This window comes from Pantherophis guttatus, chromosome 7, assembly GCF_059756535.1.
Source record: "Pantherophis guttatus breed Tessera chromosome 7, ASM5975653v1, whole genome shotgun sequence".
Classification (NCBI taxonomy): Eukaryota; Metazoa; Chordata; class Lepidosauria; order Squamata; family Colubridae; genus Pantherophis; species Pantherophis guttatus.
In genome coordinates this window covers 58047159-58062374 of record NC_142069.1, presented here as the reverse complement: position 1 = coordinate 58062374, position 15216 = coordinate 58047159, and the positions used below count along the sequence as shown (strand labels likewise).

Genomic DNA, 15216 nt, shown 5'->3' with positions numbered 1-15216 from the left:
GCTGTTCACTGCCCTGAGTCCTTCAGGAGAAGGGCGGTATAGAAATTTAATAAAATTAAATTAAATAAATAAATAAAATATATTTACCAGCATTGGATCCTGTCAGGTTATAGCGTGCATTTAGTTTTTTTATGATGCTTTCATGAATTTGAAACCAGTCACTCTCTGTGTTACACCTGTAAAAAAAGTAACATTGTAAAACATTGCTCAGAAGTTTATGCTGTATCAACAGGAAAAGTAAAAATGTGAATGATCCTGTCAGCTCCAGATTGAAGGATATCCTGAGCAAACTTGCCCTTTGCAGTAGCTATCCAAGTAGTTACTTTCAGTAGTAACTTTAATCCACTCACCCATCATTTTACCAGATTAATCAACTGAGACAGCAGCACGTGTTCTATTGTCTGTTTACATAATATAAATATGTAATATGCATGCAATGTGAAACCTTGACAGAGCATTGTTTCATAACATTGTGTGCAATTCTAATTGGTAAATGAGTTATTGCTGCTATTAGGCAAGTTTGCACATGAGAACTCAGCCCTATATCAACTGCCAGTGGGATATGAATTTAGATTAAGTGAATATATCAGTAAGTCCAAGGTGTTTTAATTTGGATTTCTGCAAAGATCAGAAGTTGGACTTCGTGGCTTGACATGGTCCCTTCCAACTTCATGATTCTAGACCCTATTCTCTGCTTTAAAGAAAAGCTTAAAAATATATTCTCAATAGAAAACACAGTTGGAAAATAAAATTCTCCACTGCTGATACGTTCAGCAGGGAACACTTCTAACTGAATTTTAACAAAAGTAAAAAGAATCCATTATACTATTAGCCCATGATATTGTTGTAAAGTCTTCCATTGCTTCCCACAGCTCTAATTTAGGATCCTGGGGACCCCACTCGAGAAAAGTTTCCCTCGAGACACATAATGAATCCTAATCCTAATTTTAAAAATAACAAACATTTCCAGAACGTGGCTGACAAATAAAAACCACAGAATAAGATCTCAAATTTTCTCTCATTTTGGTTGTCCCAAAATTCAAACCTGTAAATCTAAATTTTTTTACTACCAGTTCTGTGGGCGTGGCTTGGTGGGCATGATGTGGCTTGGTGGGCGTGGCTTGGTGGGTGTGGCAGGGGAAGGATACTGCAAAATCCCCATTCCCTCCCCACTCTGGGACCAGCCAGAGGTGGTATTTGCCGGTTCTCCAAACTACTCAAAATTTCCATTACCAGTTTTCCGAACTGCTCAAAATTTCCACTACTGGTTCTCCAGAGTATGTCAGAACCTGCTGGATTTCACCCCACTGTATATTACTACAATTTTTACCTCAAAACCATTTTGAAAAAGATAAACTATCTGTAAGAGATTGGTGTTGAATGCACGGATGAAGATGTCCTACTGTTTCTTCTGTACTGTTTTCTTAAAATTTTAATATAGGCATATGATTAATCAATACAATTTATTGTATTGTAGCAAATTGGCTAAGAATGAACTAGAGGGAAGAAGAGATTAAAGCCTTTCTCTAACCTTCTAGTGTCAGATTTCAGATAGCTCTGAATCTTTACACCTCCAGAAATTGAACCACATTCAGGAACTAGACAAAAATACAAATTTCCCATTTTTTTTCTCAATTTTCGGAGTGGAATGCATATATTCTATTTCCACAGTTGTTCTGTCTGGCTGATAATCTTACTAGCCTCATCTCTTATATTCAATAAGCAAATCCTTGCTGCAGATGGTAGGGAATGGAAAGTGTTAAGTCTCTTAGTTGTTACCAAGATTGCTATTCTCTGTTAAAATTCAACTGATCCATGACCCCAGCTGATGGATATATATACTGATTATATATATATATGTAGGTCTTTGGTTATTCGGGTTTTCTCCCACGTAAAATTGGAAGTGTCTTGGCAAGACACTTCCAATTTTACGCAGGAGAAAACTCAAATAACCAAAGACCTACATACAAATACCCGCGAAAACCTCAGAAAATATATATATATGCTCTGATGAATGCAGGTGCCGACAGGAGTGGGAACGCTGCTATCGCCAGCCCTGTCCTCTGTCCAACCGTCTACTTGCTTGTGGCTGCAACAGGCCAATCTCTTGGCGTGTTGCCTGCCCTGCCTGTTGGCCCTGCTGCTCCTGGGGCACTGGAGCTCGGGTCTTGCTCAGGCTGCTGCTATGATGAGGCAGAAGGTCATGCGGGCCATCAGGATTGGTCCTTCCCCTATGCCTCTGCCCAGCTGCTGGGCCTGCTGCACCTGCTGCTGCTAGCCTCATGGGATCTCTTCGCCATCCTGGCTGCACTGCTCTTGGCTGCCATGCTGGGCTGCTCCTACCTAGCATGGGACAACTTGGCTCAGATCTACGACCTCTAGAGCGCCTAGTCTGCTGTCACCTTTGAGCTGCACCCCTACCCTAACCTGTGCGAGCTCTGTGGCAGCCCTGCCTGCAGCGGGATGGAGAAGGGAGGGGGAGATTGCCCCTTCCTCCTTTGCACCCCAAAATCCCATCTTTCTGGCCGCCGAAACCCCAGCCTGCACGTCTGTGCTGGAAAGGTGAGAAGACATGCAATTCAATGCTATCGGTATGCCGTGCAATGCAAGCCATACAAAGCAACCTGTCTGACCCTCTTGGCTCTGGGGATGATCCCAAAGGGAGACAGCACAGGATCCCCAGGGTGGAGGCCTCCCGGTGCAACATTCTGCCGCAGTGCAAACCTCTGCCTTCCCTGCATATGATTGCAAGGCTGGAGGTCTCCACAGCCTCTGGAGGCTCCACTGGCAACTGCTGGCAAAGTGGCCATTGCAGGCCAACAGGAGCTGCCCAACCGAGAGCAGTGCAAGGTAGAGCAATGCCATCTCGCCTGCCATCACCTTCGGGCTGTACCCCTTCCCTGCCCTGTGCAAGCTCTGTAGTGGCCCTGCAGCAGGAGGGAGGGGGAGATCGCCCCTATTTCCTTTATGCCCCGAAGCCCCATCTTCCCTGGCCCCCAAGCCTCCAGCCTGCACCCCTTTCGCAGGAGCAAGACACGCAACTCAATGTTACTTGCAGAGGCCTCCCTCTGCCACAGCTCTAGAGCAAACCTCTGCCTTCCCTGCACAGAATTGCAAGGCTGGAGACCTCCACAACCTCTGCTGACCAACCCCCAACCTGCCTGGACTGGCTTTGCAGCCAGGGAAGACAGGGTTGTGGGGCACAAAGGAGAAAGAGGCAATCTCCTCTCCCTTCTCCATCCATCTGTCCCACTGCAGGGCCACAAGGGAGCTCCTGCCCTCCGAAGCCATGCAGGACAGGGGAGGGGTGGAACCATGCTTCAGTGGGAGAGGGGTGGAGCAATTTTTCAGCATCCCCCCCGCATCCGGAATCATCCCTGGAGCCAAGACTGTTGGGGCAGTTTGCTTTGCATGGCTTGCATTGCATGGCATACCAGTAACATTGAGTTGCGTGTTTTGCTTGCCTTCTAGCGCAGGGGTGCAGGCTGGGGGCTTGGTGGACAGGGAAGACAGGGTTTTGAGGCACAAAGGAGGAAGGGGCAATCTCTCCCTCCCTTCTCCATCCTGCTGCAGGGCCGCCATGGAACTCCTGCCCACCAAAGCTGCGGGGTGGCCAAAAGCAGCGTGGCCCAAAGGGCAAAGAGCTCCTGTAAGGCCAGCAGCAGCAGGTGCAGCAGGCCTAGCAGCTGGCCAGAAGCATGAGGGGGAGAAGCAGGCGATCCTGATGCACCACACAGCCTTTTGCCTCATCGTACAGTAGCAGCAGTCCGAGTAAGACCCAAGCTGGCAGAGCGCAAATCATGGTTGCCGCCTGCTCCAGAGCCACAAGGTGAGTTGCAGAAGAGCGGGGCACTCAGCTGGGAGATTGCCAGGTGCTGTGGGCAGGGTTGGGGTTGGTGAGAGTGTGCTGGAAACACCTCCAGGCACCTAGAGAGACAGATTGAGAGGCAGCTCCTGGCCCTCACTGGCTCAGCTGATCCGCAGGGCAGCAATTAAGGGGCCGAGCTTCCATGAGGTGACCGGAGAAGGGAAGGAGCTGCTGTGCTAAGCACTGCCTCATGGATCGCTGACCATGTTTGTGAGGGGACAAAGTGCCCTAGTGAAGGGGGTGGACATGGCTGCCTCCTGTGCTGGACATGCCCATCCCCTTCACTAGGGCTTATATTTGGGGTAGGGTTTATTTTCAGGGAAACACGGTATGTGTGTGTATAAGTATAAACTATACATACATACATACATACATACATACATACATACATACATACATATACACTGCTCAAAAAAATAAAGGGAACACAAGCAGAAGACATCCGAGATCTGAATGAATGAAATAGCCTTATTAAATACTTTGTTCGTTACGTACAATAGTTTTGTATTCCCTTTAGTTGTTTGAGCAGTGTATAAACTACTGTATGTAAAGAACAAAGTATTTAATAAGGCTATTTCATTCATTCAGATCTCGGATGTCTTCTGCTTGTGTTCCCTTTATTTTTTTGATATATGTATGTATGTATATATGTATATATGTATATATATATGTATATGTATATGTATATATGTATATATAAAGATAAAATCTCATTCATTTCATTTTATCCATAGAACTTGAAAGGAAAAATAGTCTACAGATTATATTTCATTGATAAAATGTGATTTAAATATTGTTGGAACATATAACAAATATATGTATTCTTACATATATACTTTTAAAATAAGGTCATCTTTTGTATCACCAGCCAGTAGATCTGCTATACTGAGGACCGCACAACCAAAAGGTCGCCGATATTGTATATTGCAAGCATTTTTCTTTTCACCTGCTCCCATTCGGCCTGTCAAAACAAAATATATTGTGAAAGAAAAAAACAAAAGACACTAAATAAATACATATCTGCTACCACCTGCAGTTAATTTAATAATTTTATTGGATGCTAACTGTGCCAACATTTAAGAGCACCTTCAATCTGTATCCTTCTGAATTGACCTAATTGTATAATAAATAGACAAAATGCCTACATTAAACTATGTGAGCCAGCATTCTAAATTTGACTTTTCTTAGGAGCATTCACAGTTCACTATAAGCCCTCTATTGACATCAAGGTTGACTCCGCCTTCCATCCTTCCCAGATGGGTAAAATGAGGACCCAAATTGTTGGGGGCAATATGCTGACTCTGTAAACCACTTAGAGAGGGCTGCAAAGCACTGTAAAGCAGTATATGAGTCTAAGTGCTATTGCTATTGCTACCAAAGAGGAACCCACATTAAATTTCTTAAGCTCCAGCTGTATATAGTCACTAAATCTTTTATCAGGAAAAGAGGTTCTCTCAATCTCTGCCTTAAATACACATGAATTATATATTTAAATTATGGAGCAACAAAAGGCACATTCTTATTAACAAATCACATGCTTGATCATTATTGTCACATCTTTGTTTTAAAATAACTTGCACTTTTGCCATTAAATTTCATTGGAATGTTTGTAGTAAAATAAAAAAGAGAACAACAAACCTAGGATCTAGTCTTGACTTTGCAAGACATCATAGGCAACTGAATAGATGCAGGGGCAAGAAATCATAGGCAACTGAACAGATGCAGCTCAAATAGGAAATGAACTCAACAAAATATTAACAATTCCATTTATACTTGATAATCCACACATACACACACATATACATATACATATATCTTCCAGAGTAGCTAGCTTAATTGAGACTTCAATCGTTTTTCTGCGCATATGAACATTTCAAAGTTTTAATAAGTAGTAATAATAACATAACAACAGTAGCAATAACTTGTCAATTCATGTGACTCTGCCCTATAGTTTAATAGGACAGAAAACTGTTAGTTTATATCTGCCCTAAAAAGGATATGAGACTGATATGTAATACATTTAATATAATGTATGTGGCTCCTTAACAACAATTGGTGTATAATTAAAAATTTTCCTTCTTTATCAGCAGAAATTAGTATATGCATACCAATGCGTATAATGTGCACAGTAATGTAGATGTCCTTCCTAAGTTCACTGCTTCCCAAATCCTGTGAAGAATCAGAGCAATCCAAAATTATCATATAATTTTTTTATGGATTATTGATATAAACAATTTAAAAATTTTAAGTGTACTTCTGCCTAGCATACTGAATAGCAGTAAAGAAAAAATAAAATATGGGATATTCAAATATATTTCATTAACACATTTGTACGTGTTCATGGTCCTGAGAAATATTAGTAAAAAAGTTAGTGATGTAACCATCTTTTTTTGGAGGTCTTCAATCCTCCAAATCTGCATTAAGTCAAGATTTCAAGTCAGAGAATTTGGAATGACTATCTCTAGGCTTCTAGCAGAAATAGGTCTCACTGTGCAGTTATGGTTGTAGCCCTGAGTATCAAAAGCTATCCAGTTGTAGTTTTATTATGGTGCTGCCATGATGTCAGCCAGCTTTTTGAAACTAGATGAAGTCCTAGTTGATCAGATATGAATAATCACAATGTAAGTGATATTATACCATAAATCTGATTCTATCCATCAAAATAAATCCCATTCAGATTATTCTTAAACCTAATTTAGAAACTTTCTCACAAAGTCCCACTGAAATGTTAAACACTATGTTTCATATTGGAAAACAAAAGACTCCTTTAATTCTGAACTAAAATATATCTCAGAAGCAACATCAAAGCTATCTTTGTGCCTATCATATATTTAAAAATAAAATTGCTCTACTTGTTATTGGCCAAATGGACAAGTTTATTATTATTATGTTGCTTTGTTCTTATTAATTTCTTAGATATTAGTGTGAAGCATCACTATTGCATACACTCTGGTCATTTATTTGGATTACCGAATAAGGAATAAAAAAACTCATTAAAATACAGCAAATAAGGACAAACATATATAAAGCAACTCACCACAAAAAGAGAGCAATATTTTTCTGGCTTCTCTGGACATTTTGGCAAACCATTCCGATTTAGTTTTAAAAAAAATCTCTCACTGTAAGATAAATATTATAATTGGAACAGATAAATTTATCTGTCACAGCAATGTGCAAAAAAAACCCCAAACCCACCCCCTATTCAGTATTTGGATAAATAATATTTTTTATCACTGTTTTCAAAACAATCTTTTCTAAAATTCTAGAACAAGGTTGCAAAACAAGCCTTTTTTTTTTTTTTAAATTACCAAAGTAACTGATACTTTTGCTACAAAAGCCAGCTCACTCTAGGTCAAAATGCAGAATTCCATGAGGTTGAGTTAATTGCTAAAAGAGCTACTGATATGGAATCAAAGCCAGATGCCTCTTTAAAATAACTCATTGAATAAAGCAGCAACTCCTTAATTATATTTTTCATTATTAAGGAGTTGCTGCTTCAGTCAATGAATTATTTTAAATTCATTTCACAACTAATATGTTACTGAACTCAGTAACTGAACTAGAAATAATCTATCAGGACCAACAAAGGCTCATCCATTTATATAGTAAGGTTACTGGTAGAAAAATAGTGACAAACAATTGACAAAATCATCTTAGATAAAAATAATTTGCGATACTTGTTTGGATGTTCAAATTTTGTTTTAGCAAATAAAAAAGTGGAAGCTAAAAAGAATATTATTACTTGCTCTGTTTTTTAAACCAAGAATTGCTATTCCCATTCCAGCTGATTTATCCAGATACAGGATAAAATTTGTGATGAAAATTTTCTTGCAGGATAAAAATAAAAAAGTCAAGAAGAGGAAAAAGTTTAAAATAAGTACATTATACTTCAGTATGACGTTTGTTTTCTTATATTTTATGAAAAAATGAACAAATTATAAGTGACTCAGTACTCAGTCATCAACTTTTCACTCAAGAATCTAAATTAGAAACTTAAAATGCAATTTTAAGATGCTATTAAAAGAAATACTAATCAAAAGAAACAATACTGAAGAGATTAAAATTAAATCCATAATTTGAGGAGGGGGCTTCCCTTTCTGTGTCTTCTAATCATCTTATTCCAAAGTTTTGCCATAAATAAGAGATTGCTCTGTGCATTATTTTTTAAATAAAGCTTTCTCAGCTGTTTCTTCAGCTCTTCTCAAGGGCAAGTAATTTGTCACCCATATGTTCTTTTCCATATACAACAGTAAAAATTGCAGCCAAAACATCTATTCCAGTCTTTTAAAAGGCAGAATAAAAGGCTAATATTAACAGCTGCATCTTGTACATTTTCCAAACCTTTCATAAGGTTGAACAGTCTTCAGTGAAGATTCCATTCTTGTCACTTAAATTCAGATGAAATGCTTTAATTAGTTCAAATTCAATATTAGAAATTCATAGGTCTGAAATATTCTATTTTCTACATAGGTTCTAATTTTTGGTACCAAAATTCAGAGTTTCATGCGAAGTCAAAGTTTGCAGGAAAGGTAAGTGATTTTCATATTGACAAGGACATATGAAAAATATTATCTGCTAAACTATTGTGCAAGAGTTAAATACTTCTTAAAAAATGACAAACCAAGGCAGTTAAGTAGACTAGACAGATGAATTATTTATTTTGAAAAAATATGGGGAGTGGAGAATTCTAGATTTAATAGTGTAGGGGATATTTTAAAAGTTATTATTATCAGAATAAAGACATACAGAGTTATGTCTTTACCTGACCTAACAAGGGAATAAGTAAATATGGGATACAATATAATAAGTTATAATTTTCCATAATGTAGATTATCATATTGCTTATGAAAGATATTATACAATTTATATAAGGTTTATTCTTTGTTCATTTGTCTAGAGTTAGTATTTTAAAGTATAGACATACTATTATATATCTAGACCACAGCCATGTTTGTCCGATGTGTGAACCTTGGACATACACAACTTCTGGATTGAGATAAATACCAGGTACTGAGTTGTACAGAAAAACAAGATAAGGGAATACCAAAAAGATGAGAAATGAAGGGGCTGGGTGCTTAGCAACACAGGCCAAACTAAGTGTAAAGTTTAGGTAAAATAGCAGAGTATAGGTGGACTGACCTGGGCTTATCAGCTGGGTCTGGTAAGGAGGGACAAGTGGCCAGTGATAGAATTGTATAAAATAGGCTGACCTGAAATTTCACTAGCCTTTGCAAACACTTTTAATAAATCTTACTTCTGATTGACCCAAGTATTGTGTGAATTTGTTATGCACAATTTGGTGCCCAATGTGGGGCTCCAGAATGGCATCCGGGTAGCCTAGAGATGGCCCTGCAGGGAAGAAGGCATGCTCTGCTGATTTCAGCAAGGGAAACGATGACAGATCCAATGCCCATGAAGGAACCGAGACATTAAATAGAGGTCAACAAAGAAGTAAGAACCTCAACAGAAATCTTGAAGTGGACACAAACCCTTATCACAAAGATCCTCAATTCAAGATCATCCATCCAAATTCTTAATAAAAAATACTATTACACCAAGCATGTCTAAATTATTTGATGTTAATAATTATTAAACACTTTTGAGCAAACAGCAAATGTGAGCTTTTATCTTCAAAACTTTGCATAGTACCATAGATGTAATTTACACTGTATGCACAATTATTAGGCAGGTGAGTGTTTTGACCATATCATCATTTTTATATATATTTTCCACCTCCAAGCTGTATAAATCTGAATGCTTAGTGGATATAAGCATATCAGGTGATGTGTATTTGTGTAATGAGGAAAAGTGTGGCCTAAGGAGATCAACACCCTGTATTAAGGTATGCATAATTATTAGGCAGCTTCTTTTCCTCAGGCAAAATGGGTCAAAAAAGAGATTTAACTGAGTCTGAAAAGTCAAAATTGTAAAAAGTCTTTCAGAGGGATGTAACATCCTTGAAATTGTTAAGATATTGGGGCATGATCACAGAACCATCAAACATTTTGTTGCAAATAATCAACAGAGTTGCAAGAAAGGTGTTGAGAAAAAAAAAAGATGCACATTAACTGCCAAAGATTTGAGAAGAATAAAATGTGAAGCTACCAAGAATCCATTATCCTCCAGTGCTGTCATATTCCAGAACTGCAACCTACCTGGAGTGCCCAGAAGCACAAGGTGTTCAGTACTCAGAGACATGGCCAAATAAGGAACACTGAAATCTGACCACCACTGAACAAGACAAGTTGAAAAGGCAAGACTGGGCCAAAAAATATCTGAAGACAGATTTTTCAAAGGTTTTATGGATCAGATTCGACTCAGAGGCCAGCAAGGTGGAGGTGGGGTAGTGGTATGGGCTGGTATTATCAAAGATGAGCTAGTTGGATCTTTTCATGTTGAAGATGGGCTCAAAATTAATCCCCAAACCTACTGCCAGTTTTTAGAAGACACTTTCTTCAAGCAGTAGTACAGGAAAAAGTCTGCATCTTTCAAGAAGACCATGATTTTTGTTATGTCCGTGCAGGTGTGAGCAGAGAATTTCTTCTGCCACGCAGGTGTGGGACATATTTTAATGTTATTGGTTAAAGGCTGATAGGTTTCCTTTAAAAGGGGTTATCAGCTAGAAATTGCATGTTGGTTTTACTGAGTCATTATCTGCAATAAACATTGCTGCTGGAAGTTTGGCTTCTTGTCTGTGTTCCCACTCCCACACATTCCATTGGCGACGAAGGAGGAATTGCTGGGCCCTGAGCCAATGTAGAGATAAAAGAGGCACACGTGAGTGGAGACTGTTTGTTTTGGAAAAACAATGGCTAACTCACCACAGTTTGTTCCGTTTGACCCTGAAACACAGACGTGGGATTCTTATCTAATCTTTTTTGACTTTATATTGGAAGCTAATGACTATACAAATATCACAGACAATCGTAAACAAGCACTTTTTTTGAGCATTTGTGGAAAATAAGTGTTTGAGATGGCGAGGGCCCTCATTGCACCCCAACCCCTGCAGACAGTTCCTTGGGACATATTATTAAGCAAATGAGGGAACATTATGCTCCTTTACCATATTGCATAACTAGAAGACATGCTTTTTACCATAAGGACCAGGCAGCGGGTGAGTCTATCAGTTGTTATATGGCGGCCCTCAGGAAAACAGCTATCTATTGGGAATTTAGCAACTTAGATGAAGCCCTTTGGTCTGTAGGGTTCGGGTTACAGAGACGATTATTGGTGCAACCAACATTAACGCTACAGACAGCAGTAGAGGAGGCGCAAGCCGCCGAATCATCGATCGACGGAAGAGATACAGAAGTCGGGCAGCCCCCTGGCGGCTAGAAGGGGGGAAACCGTCCATTCGGGAGAGGTGGAATTATGGGAGGACACTGAAGATGAGGGAGATAATCATGATGATGTCCATCAGTCGAGAGCAACCAGCAAGGATCGCAGAGTGACAGAGGATTGAAAGTTGTTCTCCTCATGTATAGGGTGCGGCGGAAACCATCTGAGAGCTATGTGTTGCCATAAAAACACCATTTGTAGACAGTGTGGGAAGAAGGATCACCTAGCACAAGTTTGCCATGACGCATTGCCTGCCCCCCCCCCAACTGGACAGACTTCAATGTGTAATAGGGGGAAGCATCGCCCACTGAGGCTAAGAACCCCAGAGGATGAATGTTTTACTATTAACACGGATGCCTGTTGTTCAGAGAGGGTGAGCAATCAAATCGGGATTCCAGGAAGTAGTAAAATTTACATTACTGTCCTTATTGTGGGATCTCCCTGCTGGATAGAAGTGGATACGGGGTCAGCAACAACAATTGTATCCTGGCAGACTCTACAGAAATTGGTGCAACACGAAGCTGAGTGGAAGCTTATGTGTAGTCATATTCGTTTGAGAGATTATAAAGGAAATAACATCCCCATCAAGGGTAGCGGAATGCTCCACGTAGAATATAAAGTCTTCTCTGGGACACCCAGAGCAGACAGCCTCCCCTCTCTACGAACTAGAGACAAGGAAGACGGCCAACCACATCATGTGCAGGCGGAGCAGTGCTGAACAAGCTGCACTGCTTCAGGGGGAAATTTGATGAGGATCAGCTGGCTCTATTCCTTGATTCGGCTGAGATCCACCTAGAGTGCTATGGACACCTCTACCCATCCCACAGAGCCCTGGTGAATACCATTGCCAAAGGGCTAGACGGAGAAGCAAGAGAATGGCTAGCAGCCCTCCACAAGAGGAGAGCCCCCCAACTGCAAGAAGTAGATTACGACAGCTAGAGGCCAGATTTGAGGAGGTGGAGGAGGAAGATGAGCTCAGAAACCTAAAGCAGAGGGGGCGACCCATTAAGGAACACATCCATGAGTTCAGGAAAGTCATGGCAAAGCTACCTCCTTTGCCAGAGCGGCTATTAGTTCATTTTTTCTGAACAAGCCTGGACAAGCATATTGCCCAGCTAACTGCCTATCAGGATGTCCCGAACTGACTCTCTGAGTGGTTCCAAGTAGCCATAAAAGTTGACAGCGGATTGTGCGTCAACGACATGAGAAAGCAACCAGACACCAAAGAGAAAGATCAACCAGACCAGAGACCACCCAGCCAACAGGGAGCCACAGCACCACAGCTGGCCCCAAAACCAACCCTCCCATGAAGCCCACTGAAATGCTACAGATGTGGGGGGATAGGCCACATGGCATCAGCATGTGCAACCCCAGCCCCAAAACCAAAGTCGAGCCACCACCCAGGGCACAACCAGAACAAGGCCCCAGACATGCCATCAACACATCTCAAAAAGCCCTCCAGACTGCAGAGCGCCCTCCCCACCCAGCCGAAGGGATGGAACCCCAGCCAACAATGACCAGTCACCAGATTCTGACAGCGAGGATGAAGGTGAAAATGACCCAATGGTAAGTGAACCGATCCACCCTTTCATTTTCCCAATATGCCTCACAGCCCCAAAAACAGGAACCCAGGGGACTTTTCAAGACCTAATAGACTCAGGCTGCACTAGATGCTTGATCAACCTAACCACAGTCCTGAAACTGGGGATTAGAGCAAAAAGGCTGGCCTACCGGATCAAGTTCGAACAGGTTGATGGGTCCCTATTGGGGGGAGCCCATGCCACTCACCTGACCAAACCAGTGAAGCTAGAGCTAGCGAATCACTGGGAAGTAATTTGATTCATAATAGCCCCCCAAAAGACAGACGCAGTCATACTGGGACTCTCCTGGCTAGACAAGTGGGGCCCAATCATCTGGTGGCAAAGGGGGAAGTCGAAGTTGAGGATAGCAAGGGGAACCCTAACCCCCTCCACCTACTCAAGAACATATGCTGTTTTGGAGGGGATAAGGGCACAATTAGAATATATTATATATTTTTAGCTGTTATAGAAGAAGAAATATAAGGGGGGGGAAATGGTCTCCGGGTGTGGGAGCGCACTGTATTATTTGTATCTTTTTTTTTCTTTTTTTTTTTGAATTTAGATTTGTATGTTCATATTGTTTGCATTACTTGTATTCAAAATAAATTAAAAAATTAAATATAACAAAACAAAACAAAACACATTCACCTCCAGGTGATGGGATTAACCGCATTTATGGAGAAAAGTGGAAACTATACAGGTCCATTAAGAAAGGCAGGCTAGAACAGGGGTCACCAACCTTTCGGCCCTCAGGGACCAGTAAATTCATAATTTTAAATCATGCAAATCACTAATATGATCTGCTTAATGACTAGCTGGGTGGGCATGGCTAAGTGGTCATGTGACTGGGAGGGTGTGGTCACTCACATTGAGCCAACCTCTACTCGCCTCTCCCCTCCCAGCCCCTCCTCCCCTGCCTGCCCAGGCTCCTTAGTGCCCCAAAAGGAAGCAGTTGTTGGAGCTAAGCAGCCACCATGAGAAAGAGTTGGCAAAAGAGCTCAGTTCAAATTGGATCTGACCAAGAAGGAGGTTCGCAGAAGCACCTCACTGAGGACTATGAGCATAGGCTTTCCAAGCAGAGGGAAGACCTGCGGGAGTGCAAGGCCAGGTACCAGCGCCTGGAGGCACAGCAGGCTGAAATGGTCAGCCAATTCCAGGCCATGAGGCCCTCTGGCTCTTCGCCACCAGCGGCGCTTCCATCCAGCCTTCGCCCTTCAGGAGGCTGAAGCAGATCCGAAGTCAGAATTTCTGCCCCACTCCGACCCACACAAAAAGACCGCAAAGGGGGAGACGCTCTGCAGCAACACAACCATTCATTGCACATATCTGGCTGAGGGGCCATAGTTTGAGCACCCCTGATTTAGTGCAATATAAAAATGCAAATAATTTTTCTGCGGACCACCAAAATTTTCTCACGGACCACCATTGGTCCACGGAGCACCAGTTGGTGACTGCTGGGCTAGAGGCAATAGATAACAGGTTAAAATCAATTACACATGCCTGACAAGATTAGGACCAAGGAAGCTGATAATTAAGACCCATCACAAGGCTTTGAGAAACAAGTAAAACCAATCAAATAATAAAAGCACACAAAGCAAACCTCAAAATTACAAAATACTGTAAACTGTATAAAAATCCTTGCACTCATCAAGCTAATTTGTCAGCTATCCCAAAACTGCAAAAAACGGACCTTCTGTCCTAAGCAGCTAGCCTCCATTTTATTTACAGCACCTTTCTCCCAGCTTGGAACTGAACCAGATGGATTTTTCTTCCTACAAAACCTTTACCTCAGAGAAATACTACTGGCTCTTCAGGTTGCTTCTGGGCCCATAACCTGTCAAGGAATTATACAGCCAGTGTCCAGATGGAGTTAGAGAAACTGACATGAACTTGTTGTTTTATACAAATAAATATATTTACAATAAATAAGATAGACAAACAGGAGCATAGTCAGGTAAATCACAGAAAGCATTCAGGGCACACAGAGGAAAAAGGTGGGAAACAAGGAAACTTTCCCTTTACTCTCACAGCAACCAATTACAACTCAGATTCCCTCATGCAGTGGCCAGTTCTCTTTAACCAATTATAAGTGTGTGTTTTTACTCATTGTCCAACCCTTCATTGCTCCAGCTATTAAATTTTAAACACCTTAACACTAGTTCTATACTTTTGTACAAGATCTAATGTTAATGCTGGATGGATCTAACCCAATAACTCACAGGAGACAGTGGAATCTCTTCCATCAATTCTTTATTTTAGGCCTGGAGTGGTCGTAGGCCCATTCAAGGTAAAGGTCACTGACCTCTGTCTTGCCTTTGCAGGTACACTTCTGGAACTCCTGGATGCCCACGTGTAGGACTCTTTTATACACCAGGGGAAGAGTCTGAGGTAAGGGGGTATGATGGGATATGGGGAGGTGCCAGCCCCTGC

At 41.3% G+C, this 15216-nt stretch overlaps 1 protein-coding gene across 11 annotated transcripts in view; it reads right to left on the bottom strand.

The window, feature by feature from the left end:
* Positions 1-15216, bottom strand: part of DOCK4 (dedicator of cytokinesis 4) — a 627777-nt gene that overhangs the window by 454729 nt on the left and 157832 nt on the right. For all 11 annotated transcript variants that reach the window (XR_015728984.1, XM_087874154.1, XM_087874155.1 and 8 more), the window contains 4 exons: positions 6906-6987; positions 5977-6037; positions 4697-4829; positions 88-176 (listed from right to left, as the gene is read on the bottom strand). Coding sequence is in view for 10 of the 11 variants with exons in the window: in XM_087874154.1 (XP_087730280.1) it covers positions 88-176; positions 4697-4829; positions 5977-6037; positions 6906-6987 (365 nt within the window). In the remaining variant the exon portion in view is untranslated. The remainder of the gene's footprint in view (positions 1-87; positions 177-4696; positions 4830-5976; positions 6038-6905; positions 6988-15216) is intronic.